This window comes from Neophocaena asiaeorientalis, unplaced genomic scaffold, assembly GCF_003031525.2.
Source record: "Neophocaena asiaeorientalis asiaeorientalis breed wild unplaced genomic scaffold, Neophocaena_asiaeorientalis_V1.1 scaffold302, whole genome shotgun sequence".
Lineage (NCBI taxonomy): Eukaryota > Metazoa > Chordata > Mammalia > Artiodactyla > Phocoenidae > Neophocaena > Neophocaena asiaeorientalis.
This window is the reverse complement of record NW_020174038.1, coordinates 2,913,451-2,931,383: the sequence shown is the minus strand read 5'-3', so window position 1 is coordinate 2,931,383 and position 17,933 is coordinate 2,913,451. Positions and strand designations below refer to the sequence as shown.

Genomic DNA, 17,933 nt, shown 5'->3' with positions numbered 1-17,933 from the left:
CAAGCAACTAAGACTTCCGTTCTTCCAAACTGAACTTTCTGTTTTCTCCCTGGTCAGTGTTTTCTGTACCTAGCACCCTTGTGCCACGTGGCTGGTTTCAGGGAGAGCTGCTCCCATGTTCTGTACTTGTGGGCATAACAGGTTATTTGGTCATCGTTTACGGACGTTACCTTGCGTCAGTGAGTATGTCATATTTTCCTTCTTCTTCACTGACCTACCCTTCTAAGTGGAATCGAAATCAAATGTGAATCTACTGGGATATGTTGCAATCATCTGGGAATAATTTGAAAAAAAAAAAAGTTGCCCACACAAATTAAATGAAGATCAACAGTTTTAAAGTACACGATAGGATCTTGTATAAACTACAGCTTCCATTTCACATTATTCCTGGTCATGCAGTAGGTTCTGGAGAAAAAAGGACTATGGATAATCAGTTAAAAGAATGGCAGATTCCCCGATGTGCTGAGCGGTAGTAATACCTAATTTCGATTTCGAGTGTGCTCTAATGGATTACCATATAGATGCAACTGAGCACTGAGCATTAACTACGGCCATGTGCTTTTCAGAAAAGTAATATTTATTCACACTGTGTGGCTTTCCTGCACTTTTAAAATTTTACTCTCCACTGAAACTACAGACAAGATGTCCGTAGCTTATGTGGCATTTGCAGTAGTGTAGCTTGGAATGTGGGCTGCAGTAGCAATACCTTATTGTGTTTGCCTCTGTAGAGGTAGGCTTCATCTGGGGCTTTCTGAGGGACAGGCTTAGCATTTAGACACAGATGGTTGTTTGGGGCTTCATTTTTATTGACCTCATAGACTTTAATGCATAAAAAATGGCCCTTGCCATATTTGAGTGCAGAAAGCATCTGTGTGGGTAGTTTCAGCCTTCTAGTTGTTGTATAATATTACATCCATTTGGGAATATTCTTAGTAGCTCAGATATTGGGCATGGTGTTTCCCATCCAAACCTTACTGAGTTTATTTTTGAGTATCTTTAAAGTCCATCCATTTTGTAAATCTGAAAACTTTTATCCAGAAGTGGTGATGATGATATAGACCCGTCCTCAGAACAAGTTGAGTCTACCTGTGGCCAACTGAGAGCATCCAAGCATCCAGATGCACGCCACCTTGCTGTATCCTTTGTCCTTCTTTATATTAAAAAGACATTTGTCTTTGTTGCATACTAAGAAAAGAAACCTAAATCAAGAAGACCAATGTGTATTTTGGAAAGCTGAAGCGCATGATTCAGTGCCAACTTGGTTTCCTGACTACAGTGAAGATGTGAAGAGCCAGTGGGCATGCCAGGCATTCGTCTTGTCCAAGATGAGCTCTCTCCTAACTCTTTAGAGTAATTTTCTCAGCCTCGGCTGTACGAAATTTTTAGATTAAGTAGCAAGATGGGCCCAGAAGATGATCCTGGAATGTAGGCAGGGTGCCAGATCCCCCTGGAGGAAAGCATGACAGAGGAGGACACCGAGTGCTGCCGTCCCGCTCACTCTGGGAGAACGGGCTGGATGCAAGGAGGCAGGAGATGTGCAGGGATGATGCAGCTGTCCAGCTCCCATCTCCTTGAGGCTGCAGCCAGCCGATGAGAAGTGAAGCCAGTAGAGACCCCGTCCCCGAAGTAGGGTGCACTTCTTTAGGATTTCAGCCTCTTGATATGAGAATGTCCTGATTAGTCCTTGGAAGATGACCGTGGCAGACAGAGACGAGTGCAGCTCGAATCCCCTCCAGCCTGGCTGCAAGGAGTGGGGTCACCCCAGCCCCCGGCTGTCAGCGCCGTCTTCAGCTTTCCAGCCACGGCCATGCTCTTCCCATCACGACCCCAGCCAGTGACTGAGCGAGGCAGCAGTACAGTGGCCTGGCCGTCGTCAGGCATGTGGGGCTCCTCTAACATACTGTGAGCTCTGTGTGGGGGCCTGTTTCTCTTTCACAGATGCTATTCCCCATAAACCACTAGGGCTTCTAACTGCACACAGGGTCTGTTTCCCAGAGGACTCAACCTGCAACCATTATTATCCATTTGGTAGCAGACATATTGAAATAGCCTCTGTAGTAAATTTTTCGGTAAAGAGAAAGGATGAGTTAAAGAATCCTAAAACTTAACAGCATTATTTACAGTTGCCAAGGTATGGAAGCAACCTAAATGTCCACCGACAGATGATGGATAAAGAAGATGTGGAATATATAAACAATGGAATACTACTCAGCCATAAAAAAGCATGAAATCTTGCCATTTGCAGCAGCATGGATGAACTTGGAGGGCATTATGCTGAGCGAAATAAGTCAGACAGAGAAAGACAAATACTGTATGATGTCACTTACATGTGGGATCTAAGGAATACAACCAACTAGTGAATAAAACCAGAAAGAAGCAGACTCACAGATACAGAGAACAAACTAGTGGTTACCAGTGGGGAGAGGGAAGGGGGGAGGGGCAATATGGGAGTTGGGGGGAAAAAGGGTTATTATGAGATTGTATGAAATCATATGTGTGAAACTTTTGAAAATTGTAAAGTACTATAGAATTTAAAGACTCATTTAATAAAAATTAAAAATAAATAAATAAATGAATATTGACTGAAAAAAAAAGAATCATAAAACTTAGGCACAAATGGAAGCTGTCTTTCTCTCTTGAGTCTGGAGAGCCCCCAGCCCACTCCCAGATATGCTTGTTCTGGGCTCCAGAGCTGCTTGTTTGGCTGGACAGCAGCCCAACTGCTGATACCCTCATCTGTATCCTCGGTTCCAGAGTAGGTGGTTTTCTTGTACTCACCTCCTTGCTTGTGATATTCTCCCGCAATCCATAGACCTCTCTCTGGGTTTTCTCTGCTGTCGCATCTTCTGCAGCTCATGGGGACATTCAGGTTTACATTCTGATGGTAGGACAATGCTTGCATTGGTTCCTGTTAAAATGTTCTGTAGAAATCTGACTTGTTTTTTCTTCTTCTTGTGATTCCCTTTTAATGTAATGGAACTTAACAAGACATAACCGAGTTTTTACATTTAGTTCCTTTTGTGTGTTATCCATCTAAAATGCATGCTGGTATAATTGCAAAGTGAAGACCTTTTTTGATTTTTTCCCCCCAGAGAGCCACTTGCCTTCATAGAGTTTATAGACTGATAGATCCATCCTGCCTGGCACTTGGTGTTTGGCCGACAAAGGTTGTGGGTTCTCTGGGCAAGGGAAACCATCGAGCTCACTTGATTTAACGCTGAAGTCACTTTGTTATGTGGCAGCGATTTCCCCACATTTCCAGCATCTTTAGCTTTTTCTAACTAGTTGTCATATCAATTAGTCATACGTATTTCTAATCTTTAACACAATAAGCCTACAAACACCTGGCACATCCAGAGTTTCTCCTTTGACTTGTGCACGCTTGCTTCTAACTTCTGTTCCCCCGTCCGGCCCCCCGCGTCCTTACCTCCTTAGCAGAACTTCAGGAAACTGTTAGTGCTTGGGTTTTATCTCATTTCATTTCAGGCTCTCTCCCTGAAGGGTCTCACATACGCACACCTTTAACTGCTGCCTGTTTTCTGTTACCATCCAGATCCCATTTCTATATTCTAGACCCATATACCCGATTGCCTATCAGAACATCTTCAGTAAGGTGGTCCACTGACACCTCAAATTCCAGGATGTCCAGAGCCAAACCTGACATGCTTCAATTATGGAATTCCTTCTGGATTTGACATCTTGGATTAAATTGTTGCCATCTACCGAGCCCTCTGGCAGGTGGGGGGGGTCATTCTTGAGTCCTCCATTTACCCCAGCTACTCGACCTGTCCACCTTGACAGTTTCCCCTTCTGAATGTCACTGTGCCAGCTTCTCCTCTTACCCTGCTGCCCCTGGTCCAGGCCATTTCACTCCGTCTGAAATACTACCACTGCTTCTTCCTGCACGCCCCTGCCTTTCTTCTCAGCCGTCTTACGGAACCTGCTCCAGGGAGAGCATCAACCCCGGCCTCGCCTGCCTCTCCAGGCCCGTCTCCTCCCTTCTCAGCCCCCTGCCTGCTACGCTTACTGCCTGCTGCTGTCTGCCTCTGAACCTTCACACACGCTCCTCCTCTGTTCCTGCCCTCCACTTGGCAATTTAATTAATCTGTAAGTCTTAGCCCAAGTGTCCTCTTTTCCAGGAAGCAATCCATGAAGTCCCCACTGATGGGAGGCGCTTTCCCCTCACCCGTGTAACACATCATACAAATTTCTGTCAGGCTTCTTTTTTTCCCTGAATGATATTTTCCTTACCGTCTCTCTTGCCCATGAATCATGAAACCCTTGGAAGTAAAGACAAAGTATTTTATTCATGGTTATTTTATTTCTGCATTTCAAATACCAAGGCTTATAGATATTTTTCACTAAGTGGGATCTGGCGTGTGTGTGTGTGTGTGTGTGTGTAGATCTGCCGTGTGTGTGTGTGTGTGTGGTGTGTGTGTGTGTGTGTAGGTATGTTTGAGTGTATGTCAGTATTATCACATAGTAAAACAAATTTAAGGTACCCTTTAGAATTATGGGGTTAAAAGATAACAAACCAACATGTTCTAGGGGAAGTCTGAAGTGCAAAAATGGAGGAGAGAATTTAGTGATTTTCAGCATGTGATCAGCTATGCACAGCATTTAATATATAATCAGAAATAACCTTTGATGGTCTGTGTAGCATTTTCATCTTTGTAGATGTGTAGTGTGTAGAGTTTATGACAAATTATGTAACTAAATACATTTATATTTTATGTTTATCAGATTTTGAAAAACTTAGTTCTTTTAAATGATGCAGGTTTTATTTTTTGTTTGGGTTTTCTTTACTAGGTTCAGGGCTAAAAAACGCCCACACATTTTAATGTATTTTAACGTAAATGCCATCACTAATTCAGTGATGTTTAAGGAAATATAAGGTACATATTATTTCAATGTGAATATAAGACCATAACAAAGATCAGGATTACCTATAAAATTCACAATTTCACAAGTAAAAAACATTCAGAATTCTTTTACTGAATATTTATTGAGCACCAACTGTGTGCCAGGCATGCTTCAGGCCCTGGGAGTATTTCAGGGTTTCTGGCCTTCATGGGGCTTCCAGTCAGCCAGGGGTGAGGACTGTGCCAGGGACGATGGGACAGGTGATGGAGGAGGTGACATTTACAGTGAGGCCCAGCTGCTGGGAAAGACATCCAAGCCGGGACAAGTCGTGCCCTTGATAGTCACCCACATTGGATCAGGTTTACCTGTGGTGGCTTTCCCAGTAGACGTTCTTACACATTGCTTTATTGTCAGGTGGGAACAAATGAGGTAAACACACGTGTATGTTGCTGACTCAGTTGGAAAGTTACGACAAGAAAACCAAACCAAACCCCAAGCTGGTTTGAATGGAAGAGGTGGTGTGTCGATAGCTGCCTGGAAATATACTTATTCCGGAGGTCTGAATATATCAATAAGTTTTTTACCTTAATCTTTTTTTTTCAATTTTTTAATCATAGGAATCTGATATATTTTTTTAAATATTTGTTTATTTATTTATTTGGCTGTGCCAGATCTTAGTTGCGGCACTTGGGATCTTTGTTGCAGCGTGCGAGATCTTTAGTTGGCGGCATTCGGGGTCTAGTTCCCTGACCAGGGATCGAACCTGGGCCCCCTGCATTGGGAGCGCGCAGAGTCTTAGCCACTGGACCACCAGGGAAGTCCCTACCTTAATCTTTCAAAATGTTAGACTGTTAGGCTAGATAAACCTAGAATGAGGATTTTCATAGTAAAATAGAAATATATTATCAATACCAAGGAATGAATTTTAACCAGTGTTTGGATTTTCTACATTTTTTAAAAAGGCAGTTACAGATAGAATACAAGGACTTTTATTGCCCAAGAGTAACTTGCCAATACTTGTTGTAGAGTGAAAAAAAAGTCATTCTTATTTGTTTGGGTCTTTTGGGAACGGCTGCTTTCATTCTCCAAATACTCTTGTATATTGTAAATTTTGTTCTTTGTTGTATCTACCAGAGGCAGTGGTGGGGGTATTCATAACTACAATCCTAAAACTAATTTTTAGCTATTAATTTCAAGAAATTCTTGCCACCAATTTCATTTCCTTATTCCACTGAGTAAGGTCTTATCCTCTTTGTTGTTCATCTTTCTTCCCAATCCGTTTCTTGTCCAGAGACCAGCGAGGATTTTAATGAAAATGGGAAGTGGAAGGTAAAAAAGAAGACACCTAGAGAATCTGGCATTTGAGAGCTTATTCTTGTAATATTTAAGCAATGGCTGTGATTTAATTAAGATAAAATGATCACTTCAGGTTTTTTTTTTTTTCTTTTCTTTCTTATAGGGAGAATTCAAGTTGGGACAGTAATCTCCTTAAAACATTCAGGGAAGGAGGTTTGGTTGGGGCAAGTAAAAGAGACTGTCCCGTTGGGGTCCAAGATAAAGTGCAATATTTATGTTATTACAAAGTTTTTTTTTCTTTTCTGAAATATATCTATATAGATATATATAGATATACAGCATGTACTATAGGCTAACATGAAAATGTGTAATTTCATTTGTTGTTTATTTTCTCTTTATATCTTCTGAATTTTCGTTTGTTTGTTTTATAGAAAATACTGCAGTTTCTACCTGAACGAATTTTCTTTCGATGGCATTACCAGAGTATAGGTAAGAACAATTACAAAAATTTTAAGTAATATAGATTTCTTCCAATAGTATTTTCAGTATTGTTTTGTATAATCAGCACCATCAAGATAGGTTACAGCAGGGAATATTAATAAGTGTGCCAAGTAAAGCTGAGACAGTCCCACCTGGCCTTCAGAGGGAAGTGCATCGTCTGTCTCCTGCTCTAAAAGTGGTTCACAGACCAGCAGCCTCAACCTCACCTGAGAGCTTGTTAGAAAATGCAGAATCTCAGGCCCCAGCCAGACCTCTTGAATTACAGCCTGCTTTTCCAACAAGAGTCCCAGGGGATTCCTGTGCACGTAAAGCTGATCTGGAGTATTTTACTTAAATAATTTTACATTTTTTTCTTGCAAGAATATCTTGTTCTTCAGGCCTTTATCATGGACTCAGAATTATTTTGTTTGATGTTTTAGAATGTGGCAGCAAGAGGGAACTTGAAATAAAGCAAGTTACCGTGGCTGCCCTTCTGTCCAGTTCTCGACATCTCACAGTTTACTCTCAATTTGCTGCTCACAGTACAAGAAGAGTAATTTGTGGCATTGATTGTGAATTCTACCTTATCTTTAAATAGAGTGTCCGGTTCAGTCCTTCTGCCTTAGAGGACTCTGACATTTCCTATAACTCTTCTGCCTTACCAGGTGGTCATATTTGAGGAGAGCATGACCTTATAGTGGAATCTTAACTATTAGATCATTCATTCATTCAAATATTTATTGACGGAGAGACTTTTATTGAGGGAGAGACTTTTCACATATTTATTGAGGGAGAGAGGCAAAAACAGAGCATCTCACCATGCTGTATTATGTAAGCTGGTTGCCTAATGGGGATTAGATGAGAAAAAACGAGTACAGTATGATCATTGCTCTACAAGAAGTGTAATGGGCGCAAAGAAGAAAAGTTGAATAATCCTATTCAGAGGGATTGAGGAAGCCTTTGAAAGAGGTCATTTCAATCTGAGCCTTGAAAGATGAGTGTGGGAAGGGCTTTCCAGGTGAGAGATCAATAGGAAAATGATAGGGAACCTGAAAGAACGTGGCACAGTCAGGGGATGTTCCAAAGTTCAGGGTCCTAAACTTAATTTAGGATTATTTATGTGAAAACTGTAACCGATCTTTATATAAACTGAATTATTTAAAGTTATATGTTGTAAATGTTATAAATGTGAAGAAGGTAAAGTATATATACTAAGCACACTATTGAACTGAATGAATGAATCGTTATCTTAAGATCGTGCCTTGGTCTTTCAAGCTTTCAAACACACAAAGAAAGCTTTTCTTTAAATTTTAGAGTTGTTGATAGCCTTTCTGTTTAACTGATGCTTTGACCTTCTGTATTTAAATTAAGGTAAAAATTAAAAAAAAAATTAAACATTAAGTATAAGAGCGACATCACAGGGATTTGTGATGTTCTGCAGTACAGCAGGAATGGATGACAGTGAAAAATACCTGCATGCAGTGTTTACCTGTGCTCCCTGTAATCCTTCAATGTTGTTTATGTCGTCTGTGTGAAAACCACCCTCATTTTCTTCAGATAATACTTTACAATGTCTGAAGACTAGTAGGCTCCCCTCAGCATGAATGAACTTACTAGAACTATGTGTGGAAATTAACTTGCCACTTGTGTTGTGAAACTTTAGGTACCCATTAGGCAGTGTGTAGTATCACTTCAACTCTGCCCAGGACCTCGTGGGCTGGTTACAATTGCTGGTACAAGTAGCGTTGGTACCCAGTTTAAGAGTATCTTTCTGAGAACAGTGACTTCTGGCTCAGGGGACTGCAGAGTGCCAGGTCTCCTGAGCCCCTGGGAGAGCAGGTGTTATCTTTGTCCGTTGTGTAGAATAAGCCAACTCTGTAACTCAGTCAGAATGCATCATGTCTAAGGACGTTCAAGAAAGAGCATTTGTGTATCAAATCATCCTTATTATTGACACTTGTATACTTAATGCTTGAATCAAACAGGCTTTTTTCAGATAAGTAAATTTTTGCACAATTTATCAAACTGGTAGAAGTTGGTGTTGCGATGGGCCCACATCCCTTTTCTGATGCTCTCCAGGCTAGATGTGGGTTGAATCAGAGTTTCTCAGATTTCAGAATGGCAGTGTGGTGCGTGGGTGTATAACGACCATCGAGTCAACATTAGTGTCTGTAAGTAACCCCCAGGGGCCAGGGCAGCACCCTGTAACCCAGAGTGTCAGGTTTTCTGTAGCCTGAGGTGTAAGTACTCATTATTGTGAGATAACGACACCCCAAATAGCTTCAGGCTAGCCTGGTGTTGCCACCGCATGAGTTCAGGTCACGTCAGGTCTTGTCCACTAAAGAATGACACAGAAAGAGAAAAACAAATATCAAATATAATGCATATATGTGGAGTCTAAAAAAATGGTATAAATGATCTTGTTTGCAAAGCAGAAATAGAGACAGACGTAGAGAACAAACGTATGGATACCAAGGGGGTAAGGGGGGGGTGGGATGAATTGGGAGATGGGGATTGATACCTATACACTATTGATACTATGTATAAAATAGATATCTAATGAGAACCTACTGTACCGCACAGCACAGGGAACTCTACTCAGTGCCCTGTGGTGACCTAAATGGGAAGGAAATCCAAAAAAGAGGGGATATATGTATACGTGTAGCTGATCCACTTTGCTGTACGGTGGAAACTAACACAACATTGTAAAGCAACTATACTCCCAATAAAAAAAATGAAAATGTAAAAACAAAAAAGAGTTACACAGAAAAGTTTATGTTTTCATAGCTTTTTGGATTTTGAAATCGCCAGTAAGCGACTGTGGATTTGTAATTCTACACATTTTTTTTTTTAATACCTCAGCTGTACCTCTTGCATTCTTCCCAGTTTGTTTGGACCTGTTAAAACTGTTGCTATTTGTCACTCAAGATCTTGACCAAGTTCGTTATAGAAAGTAAGAAACTATAGGGAAATACCAGATATCAAAGGGAAAGAATGTGCCTTGGATCTCTCCTTAGCACTGGAGTCTTGACGTGTGCAAAACCTCTGGGGTCAGGACAGGAAGCTTTTCCCAGCGCCCGACAGTTTAGGGACCTAAGCTCCCTTATTGCAGGTTTTCGCATTCTATATAGATATCTGGTATTCCTTACCTAATAGAACACTGCTGTGTAAACCTCTTAATTAAATGTTAATTGGGCCTGGTAGGGGCCAAGGTACTCTGAAATATTGGGTTAGCACCTTGGAGTTTGGTTTTCACAGCACTGACACAGCATGCTTCCTGCCCCACAGTACAAATGACAATGTTACTAGCACAGAAGCCGAAAATATGAGCAACTCCTGCATCTGCAAGTCTTAGCAGCTCTCAGACCCACCCGATAGCCACATTTTACCCTGAGAAGGAAGGAGATAATTCGAAACATCAGTTGCCACAGTTTTTGACGTCGGCTTCTTATCTTGTCATCATGTTTTGTCTGTAGCAAAGAGAGACATTCTATTTCTCTTAAAAGTGTTTTTAGAGGGAAAAAATAGTCTGTAAGGTTGTTTTTTTTGTTTGTTTGTTTTTGCGGTACGCGGGCCTCTCACTGTTGTGGCCTCTCCCATTGCGGAGCATAGGCTCTGGACGCACAGGCTCAGCGGCCATGGCTCACGGGCCTAGCCGCTTCGCGGCATGTGGGATCTTCCCGGACCGGGGCACGAACCCGTGTCCCCAGCATCGGTAGGCGGACTCTCAACCACTGCACCACCAGGGAAGCCTGTCTGTAAGGTATTTAAGGCTGGCTCCTTGCTGTAAATCTGTGAACAAGGAACATATTTGAACTCTAAGGCTTGCAGTGTGAAATGAACACTGGCTCATTATTCTGAGCATCTGGAGATACTGATTCAAGTGATGTTTGGAGAGTAAGGAGATTAGGGCAGTGGCTGACACAGCACTTATGAACTCTGTGATATATGCTGGCCTGTTACTCAACTATTTGCAAATTTCCATTACTAGTTACAAATGGAAAAAAATTTGTTTATTAGATTTTTCTTGAAGTCCATTTTAGGCCAGTAGTAAATCATGGTGGGTAAATGCGGCTGCTTGAAGCCTTATCTGAGAGCAATACTGAGAACTGACAGGGAGTGAGATGATGACAAAGAATGGCACAGCAGCAAACCAGGGATATTTGGTACAAGGGCAGGCTGTGGCCCCCCTTCATGTGCCCATGTGTCTTAGCACCGGACTCAAGTTATGCATGTGTTCGCTTTAAGAAGGTTTACTACTCCTGAGCTCCTATAAAGATTTTCTGTCCCATTCAGTGTATAGTGCTGCATCTGTGCTCAGTAAACGTTTGCCGAGTGGGTGAAAGTATATATTTCATATTAGAGACGTTTTATATTAAAAATGTTAAAAAAATAAATAACCTTTGGGCTTAAAGGAGCAGGCTCAATTAATGAAAGTTCACACGTGTACAAAACTTCATACATGGTTTTTATATATGAGTCACTGAATCTAGTTTGTTCAACTAGGTTTTTCTTATACATAGTATAAAAACCAGGTGCATAACGAAACTGCAAATATGTTTATGGCTTTTAAAGAGTGTCCTTGCGTTGGGTATACCCCGGGCTACCCAGGGGCTCACATTGCCTGGGATGTGAACACACTCTCTGAGGCTCATTTCTCGTAGTTTCTGCTGCTCACTCTTTGGGAGTCTGAGTCTGACAGCCCTCCCAGGGCCCCGCCCCGTCAGCCCACTCTTCCCGAGGGAGCGGGGGCTCCCCAGGCACTTCACACCAGGGCTCCCTCAGGGTGCATCACAGCCAGGCTGGGCTAAGTCCGGGGCCCTGTGTGCCTCGTGCCCACCGAGGGCTGGCTGGGCCTGATGCCCTGGCAGCTCACTTGGTGTCCTCCCAGCATCCTCCTTCGGGTGCTTCCCCCATCACTGCTCTGCGTTTCTTCCCCTCCTTCGCCTTTGTGCTCTGCCCTCCGGAAGCCCTCTTCTTGGGTTAAGCGACAGCCCTACAGCCTCGGCCTCTTGCTTTCACCTCCTTGGCTGCAGAAACCTGGGTTTTCTCTGATGCTTCTCTGTCTCCCTCAGGGGTATGGGGGTGAGACCACGGTCTTTTTTCCTTCAAGGCCCATTCCAGACCTCATCCACCACCCCTTCTACTGAAACCTCTCTCCCTTGACGATGCTGCCTTCTTCTCTTGTTGTTGCTATGTCCTCTGATCTTCTGCTCACTTACTTTTCTTTTTTAACGGCTTTACGCTCTCTCAGTCCTTTTCCTTCATGGCAGCCATAGCTACCCATCAGCCTCTTGACCCCCTCGCCTTCTGTGGCTTCCTGACTTCTCTTCCAGCCCTTGTCATGATGCAGATCTCTGTCTGACCACAATCTCCATCCCTGATCTTTCACTCAGTCATTTCCAGGCTACCTGCTCTGTTTTTTTTTTTTTAAATACAGCTTTTTAAAAGTATAATTGACATAAAACAAATTGTACATGTTTAAAATATACATTTTCATAAGTTTAAGCGTAGGTATACACTTGTGCAGCCATTGCTGCAATCAAGATAATGAACATAGCCATCACTCCCAAAAGTTTCCTCCTGCCCCATTCCACCCTTCCCCAGCTCACCCCCCAGTCCCCAGGCAACCACTGATCTGCTTTTTGTCCTTATACTTTGATTTTTTAGAGTCTTATAGAAATAGAATCATGCAGTGTACTCTTTTTTGTTTGGCTTCTTTCACTCAATACAATTATTTTGAGAGTCATCGTGTTGGTGCATGTATTAATAGTTCATTCCTTTTTATTTCTAAGTTGTACAGTAGTCCATTGAATGGATATACCATAGTTTTTTTATCCATTCATTTGATGATGGGCCTTTGGGTTGTTTCTAGTATGTGGCTACAAATAAAGCTACTGTAAACATTTGTGTACAAGTCTTTGTGTGTGGACATGTGCTTTCCAGTCTCTTGAGAATGGAATGGCTGAATCAAATAAAGACATGTGTTTAACTGCCAGACTATTTTCCCAAGTGGTTGTACCACTTTACATTCCTGCCAGCAGTGTGAGAGTTCCGATTACTCCACATTCTCATCAACACTTAGTCTTATCAGTCTTTTAATTTTAGTGGTAGTGGTATCTCGTTGTGGTTGTAATTTGCATTTCTCTAACGACTAATGATCTTGAGCATCTTTTCATGCGCTATTTGCCACCTGTATGTCTTTGGTGAAGTGTATCTTTGAATCTATTGCCTATTTTTAAATTGAGGGTTTTCCCCCCTAATACTGAATTTTAAGAATTCTTCACATATTCTAGTTATAAGTGTTTCAATCAAATATATGATTTGAAAATACTGTCTTCCTGGCTCTGGCTCATCTTTTCATTTCTTTAATAGTGTCCTTCAAAGAGCAGAAGTTTTTACTTTTGATGAAATCCAGTTTACCAATTTTGCTTTTATGGATTGTGCTTTTGGTGTCATGTCTAAGGAATCTTTGCCTAACCCAAGATCACAGAGATCTCCTGTGTTTCCTTCTAGAAGTTTTATAGTTATATATTTCACATTTAGGCCCTTGATTCATTTTGAGATAATCATTGTTAATTTCAGCTTCCTCCAGTAGACTGCTGCTCCCCTGTGCTTAGATGTTGTAGTGCCAGAAAGTCCTGTGCTTCTGCTCTACTGGCACTTTCAGCAGAGCCAGTACACCAGCACCCACTTGGCATTCCTCCATGTTCTTGCCCCTTCTCTGATGTCATACTGCCATCGCTTATTAATTGGCTTGAGGCACGATGCATACACAGAGGGAGGTTTTTTTAAAATTAAAAGTAAATAAGAAAGCGTTTTATAATGTTAAAGTTAGATTTGACACGTCTTTGTGAAATTGTGGCCTTAAAAGTATCTTTAAAAGATCTTGAAAAGATTGCCACTTTATCAGGAGAAATCTTCAAGCACTTATCAGTGAGATAAGCAAAGAAGTAGACTTTGAAAACATTGATTAATTTGCTTCCATTAAAGCCAGGAAAGTAAAATTAAAATACATTCTGTGTTATAAATATTTAAACTAGTGTGATTTTTCATAATACTTTTTCATTTTTCAGTATTGAGCTTTTTGATTTTTCAATGTTTTTCAACTACTTTACTGTACTCATTCATTTATTCTTTTTTCACATGAGTCAATATAGTGGTAATCAGTAGGCTTGAAGAGGCACATAAAAGAGATGGAGGTGGGTATAATCACAGTTTGGTTGAGGAGTTTAAAAATCCAAACAGGAATGATATACAGAGAGAAACTTTTTGAAATTAAAATGAAACTGATTTCATAATGGTAAAGTAAAAGTAGAAATATCTTTGTGAACTTAGGGTCTTTAAGAAATACCTAACGTGACCAGGGAAGGCTCTCAGGTACTCATCACCAATTATCATGTTGAAACCCTCTGACATGTGCCTGCACTGCACACATTTTTCTTTCTAATGTTGATCTTATTTAAAAAGAGGTCCTTAGAGAATAGCTGATGCCCTGTCTTTCGGGGGGAATGTGCTTCGCATGTACCAGACACTGTTCTAAGCATGTATATAAACTCATTTAAACCTCATTACAGTGCTCTCTGGTAGGCACTGTTACTATCCCATTTTACAGATGAGAAAACTCAGGCATAGTGAAAGTAAGTAAGTGACCCAGGTTACACAGTAAGCACAGAACCTAGATTTGAACCCTAGCAGTCTGGCTCCTGAATCTGGCTTGCAACTGCTAAGCTGCACTGCCTCAGACATCTGAGAGTTTCTGAATACAGCAGGATGGAATAGATCAAATATATATATATTAGTTTTCTATTGCTGCTGTAACGAATTAACAGAATCATTTCAAAAAGTAGGGTACTGTTGACAGATACGGGGCATAGATTCTCTATGTCTCTTTGTAAAGTCTGTCCTTTTCCTATGTATTTTCTCCTCCCTGTGTAGAGAAGTGTAGATATAGGCAACTATGGGTAGGCTGAGAGTTTAAAATAAAAATGTTGAGCCCATTTCAAGAAGGGGAAGGAAGGACTGACAACACCCCCGTGGTCACACACAATGAGCAGGAGAAACTGTTTCTGAGAATGTGTTGCAAGATGATGGATTTGCCGGATGTCTGGGAAGAGAGCTGTGAAGACTTTATCCCGAGTCTCCCAGGAGGTGAGGTTCTGCCGGCTCTGCCAAGTCTTGGGAGGTCCTCATGGACATAATGGAGCAAATACTAAGCTGAGGCAGAGTGGGCTTGGTCCAAGAGTGGATGAACAGGGAGGCGAGGGACGAGGACCAGGTGGAGGACAGGTGTGGGTTAAGTAGTCCTGTGAGCACAGGCACTCAGGGCTCGGCTGTGAGAGAGCCCAGCCTAGTCAATGCTGACTCTGGACCCCAAATCACTAGACGTGCTTTGGTGACAGGTGTGGAGGGAAGTGGGTGTTTTAACTTCCTACTTCATCACAAACCATTAGTAATTCAGTGCTGCAACCTAGTCACGACGATGGTGAGTTCCCACCGAGCCCAGCGTTAGGTGTTATCAACAGTACAGCAGATAGCTGTACAAGGTTCCTTCAGAAAGCCAATGATTTCATTCTAGGTAATGAATTCCTAAAGTGTATGCATTTAACTGACATACGTGTATCTGTCCACATAGATACAACCTGTAGCAGTTGTCGAGGCACTGGCTCTATTTCTTCAAAATATGTTGGTGGTGTAAAGTGACTTGATATCCAATTTTAAAATATTGCACAGAACTTTCCATCAGGAAATCGAAATAATTTTTTTTTTCTCAAAAAAATTGGGAAAAAAGGTTCTCTTGCTTAAGACTTCCAATTTATTTTTATTTTAAAAGATTACTTCCGGGACTTCCCTGGTGGCGCAGTGGTTGAGAGTCCGCCTGCTGATGCAGGGGACACGGGTTCATGCCCCGGTCCGGGAAGATCCCACATGCCGCGGAGCGGCTGGGCCCGTGAGCCATGGCCGCTGAGCCTGCGCATCCGGAGCCTGTGCTCCGCAACGGGAGAGGCCACAACAGTGAGAGGCCCGCGTACTGCAAAAAAAAAGAAAAAAAAAAAAAAGATTACTTCCTTTTTGAGGTTGAGATCTCATTTAGGGGCTACATGTGATACTGAGGTGTGGTTGCCAAGCCATCTCTATGCTAAAGGCATGAACACATCTAGCGAGTAATAGGTACTATGTCTCTGTCCTCATGAGGAAGACTTCTCCCCCAAGTGGGCTGCAGCACCAGCTGGTGTAGTTCTGATGAAACCTTGAATTCCTCTCCTCAACAGTGACCTAAGTGCTCTGCTAGATGATTTCTTGATGGACAGAACCCATAAATGTGGTTGTCATTGCAAAGAGAGAGACATGCTGTCCTGAATATTTGCAAAATGGTCTTGTAAAAATGTTTTGTGAGTGGTAGTTTTATATTATGTTTTCCTTTAGAGATTTAAAGAAATCATTCATTTTGTGCCTGACAGAGACATTTGCACATAATCCACTGTGGGCATTTGGGTTACCTTAATATCAATCACTTTGACTCTTTTAAAAGAATTTTGAAGAGGTTCATACTTAAAGTACTTTTATCCTAACAACATCTCTCCTTCTATGACATTGCTTTGCTTCTGAAGGTCAGCCTTCTTTCCTTTTATTTTTTAAAAATGATATCTTTTGTCATAAGTACATTTTTTCTTTCTAAAACTAATTTTTAAAAAATAGGTCTTAGATATGCATTCACATACTCCATTTCTAATTCATTGTTTTAAACTTTCAGGCTCAACGTTAAAGAAGCTTCTACACACTGGAAATTCTATTAAGGTATTTATTTTAGAGGAAAGTATAATGGCTTTTTTCATTACTCTTAAACTTATTCATGCCATAAAGTGACAAAATTAGGCCATTTTGAAAAACAAAATCTTTAAAAGCCATTTAACTTAATTTTTAATTGAGAAATGATATGACAAATATTGTTAGAGTTTTATACTTACATCATAATTTATTGTGCTAGACATTTTAAACATTAGTAGGAGAAAGTGGCTTGGCATTCGGAGTTTGGAATCCTGCGTTCTAATTTCTATTCTGCCGTGTGCAGCCAGGGGACCACCGGCGAGGTGCTGACTGCTTCAGCTGTATCATCAGAAAAGAGAAGTAGAACCAGATCCTCCCTAAGCTTCAGAGCTAATGTGCCTGATTCTGTTCACCCCAGTAATCTTGTTGTTAAAAATTATAGTTGTCTCTCAATTATTTTTTGCTTTTTTTTTTTTTTTTGCGGTACGCGGGCCTCTCACTGCTGTGGCCTCTCCCGTTGCGGAGCACAGGCTCTGGACGCGCAGGCTCAGCGGCCATGGCTCACGGGCCCAGCCGCTCCGCGGCATGTGGGATCTTCCCGGACCGGGGCACGAACCCATGTTCCCTGCATCGGCAGGCGGACTCTCAACCACTGCGCCACCAGGGAAGCCCTATTTTTTGCTCTTTTTGAGAACACTTGTGGGGAAAAAGAGCAGCAGAGGCTGACTCTTGAATGTTTATTTGCAGCGGGTTGATCTTGTAATTTAAGTTAAAATTGGCTTATTTATAATGAATGTGCCTTTTATAAAAGTATACCATTTGATGCTGGAATAAGATAACCCTAAAACGTAAGTGGCAAAAGAAGCCAGCCTGGGATGTATGTTTTATGGAAGATAATTCACTTCATAGCTATTTAATTTATGTGCGTGCCTTTAATAAGCTAATACATTTTTGGTTTTATATCAGTTTAAACAATCCTAGCCACTCAAACTGGATAGGTTCACTCTCTCTTACCTGTTGGAAAAAAGAGATGAGCTGTCCCTAGTTTCGTGACTGTTCCATATTTTGTCCCTCCTATTTTAATTAATGGTCTTATAGCTAAAACTTACCAGCTTATCTTCTGTTTATTATTGGACTTATTTATATTTAATTATCTTAATGTAGTTAACATAAAAAATTGGCGATTTGTGATCGGAGTATGTAGAAAATTTTCTCTTGTTAAATTTGATATAATTTGGTTAGATATACATAGAGCCCTGTCATTTTTTGTCGGGTGCTGAATAGCATTATGTATTCAGCATCGTCACCGCTCATCTTACCTGCTGGGCAGGTGTGAGCGGCTGAGCAGAGCAGAGCTGAGTCCAGGGCATGTCTGGAAGGGTGTCATGGGATCAGTGTTGATGGGGTATCTGTCTTGGTGTATTTGACTTCTCTGGGGGGTCAGCCAAGCTTTTCTCTCTCCTTCTCTCCCTCTCTCCCTCTCTCCCTCTCTCCCTCTCTCCCTCTCTCCCTCCCTCCTTCCCACC

The 17,933-nt window shown here is 41.5% G+C and overlaps 1 protein-coding gene across 4 annotated transcripts in view; it reads left to right on the top strand.

The window, feature by feature from the left end:
* RALGAPA2 (Ral GTPase activating protein catalytic subunit alpha 2) overlaps positions 1–17,933 on the top strand; it is a 282,773-nt gene that overhangs the window by 41,335 nt on the left and 223,505 nt on the right. For all 4 annotated transcript variants that reach the window (XR_003004327.1, XR_003004326.1, XM_024753744.1 and 1 more), the window contains exons 4-5: positions 6,591–6,648; positions 16,394–16,437. Coding sequence is in view for 2 of the 4 variants with exons in the window: in XM_024753744.1 (XP_024609512.1) it covers positions 6,591–6,648; positions 16,394–16,437 (102 nt within the window). In the remaining 2 variants the exon portion in view is untranslated. The remainder of the gene's footprint in view (positions 1–6,590; positions 6,649–16,393; positions 16,438–17,933) is intronic.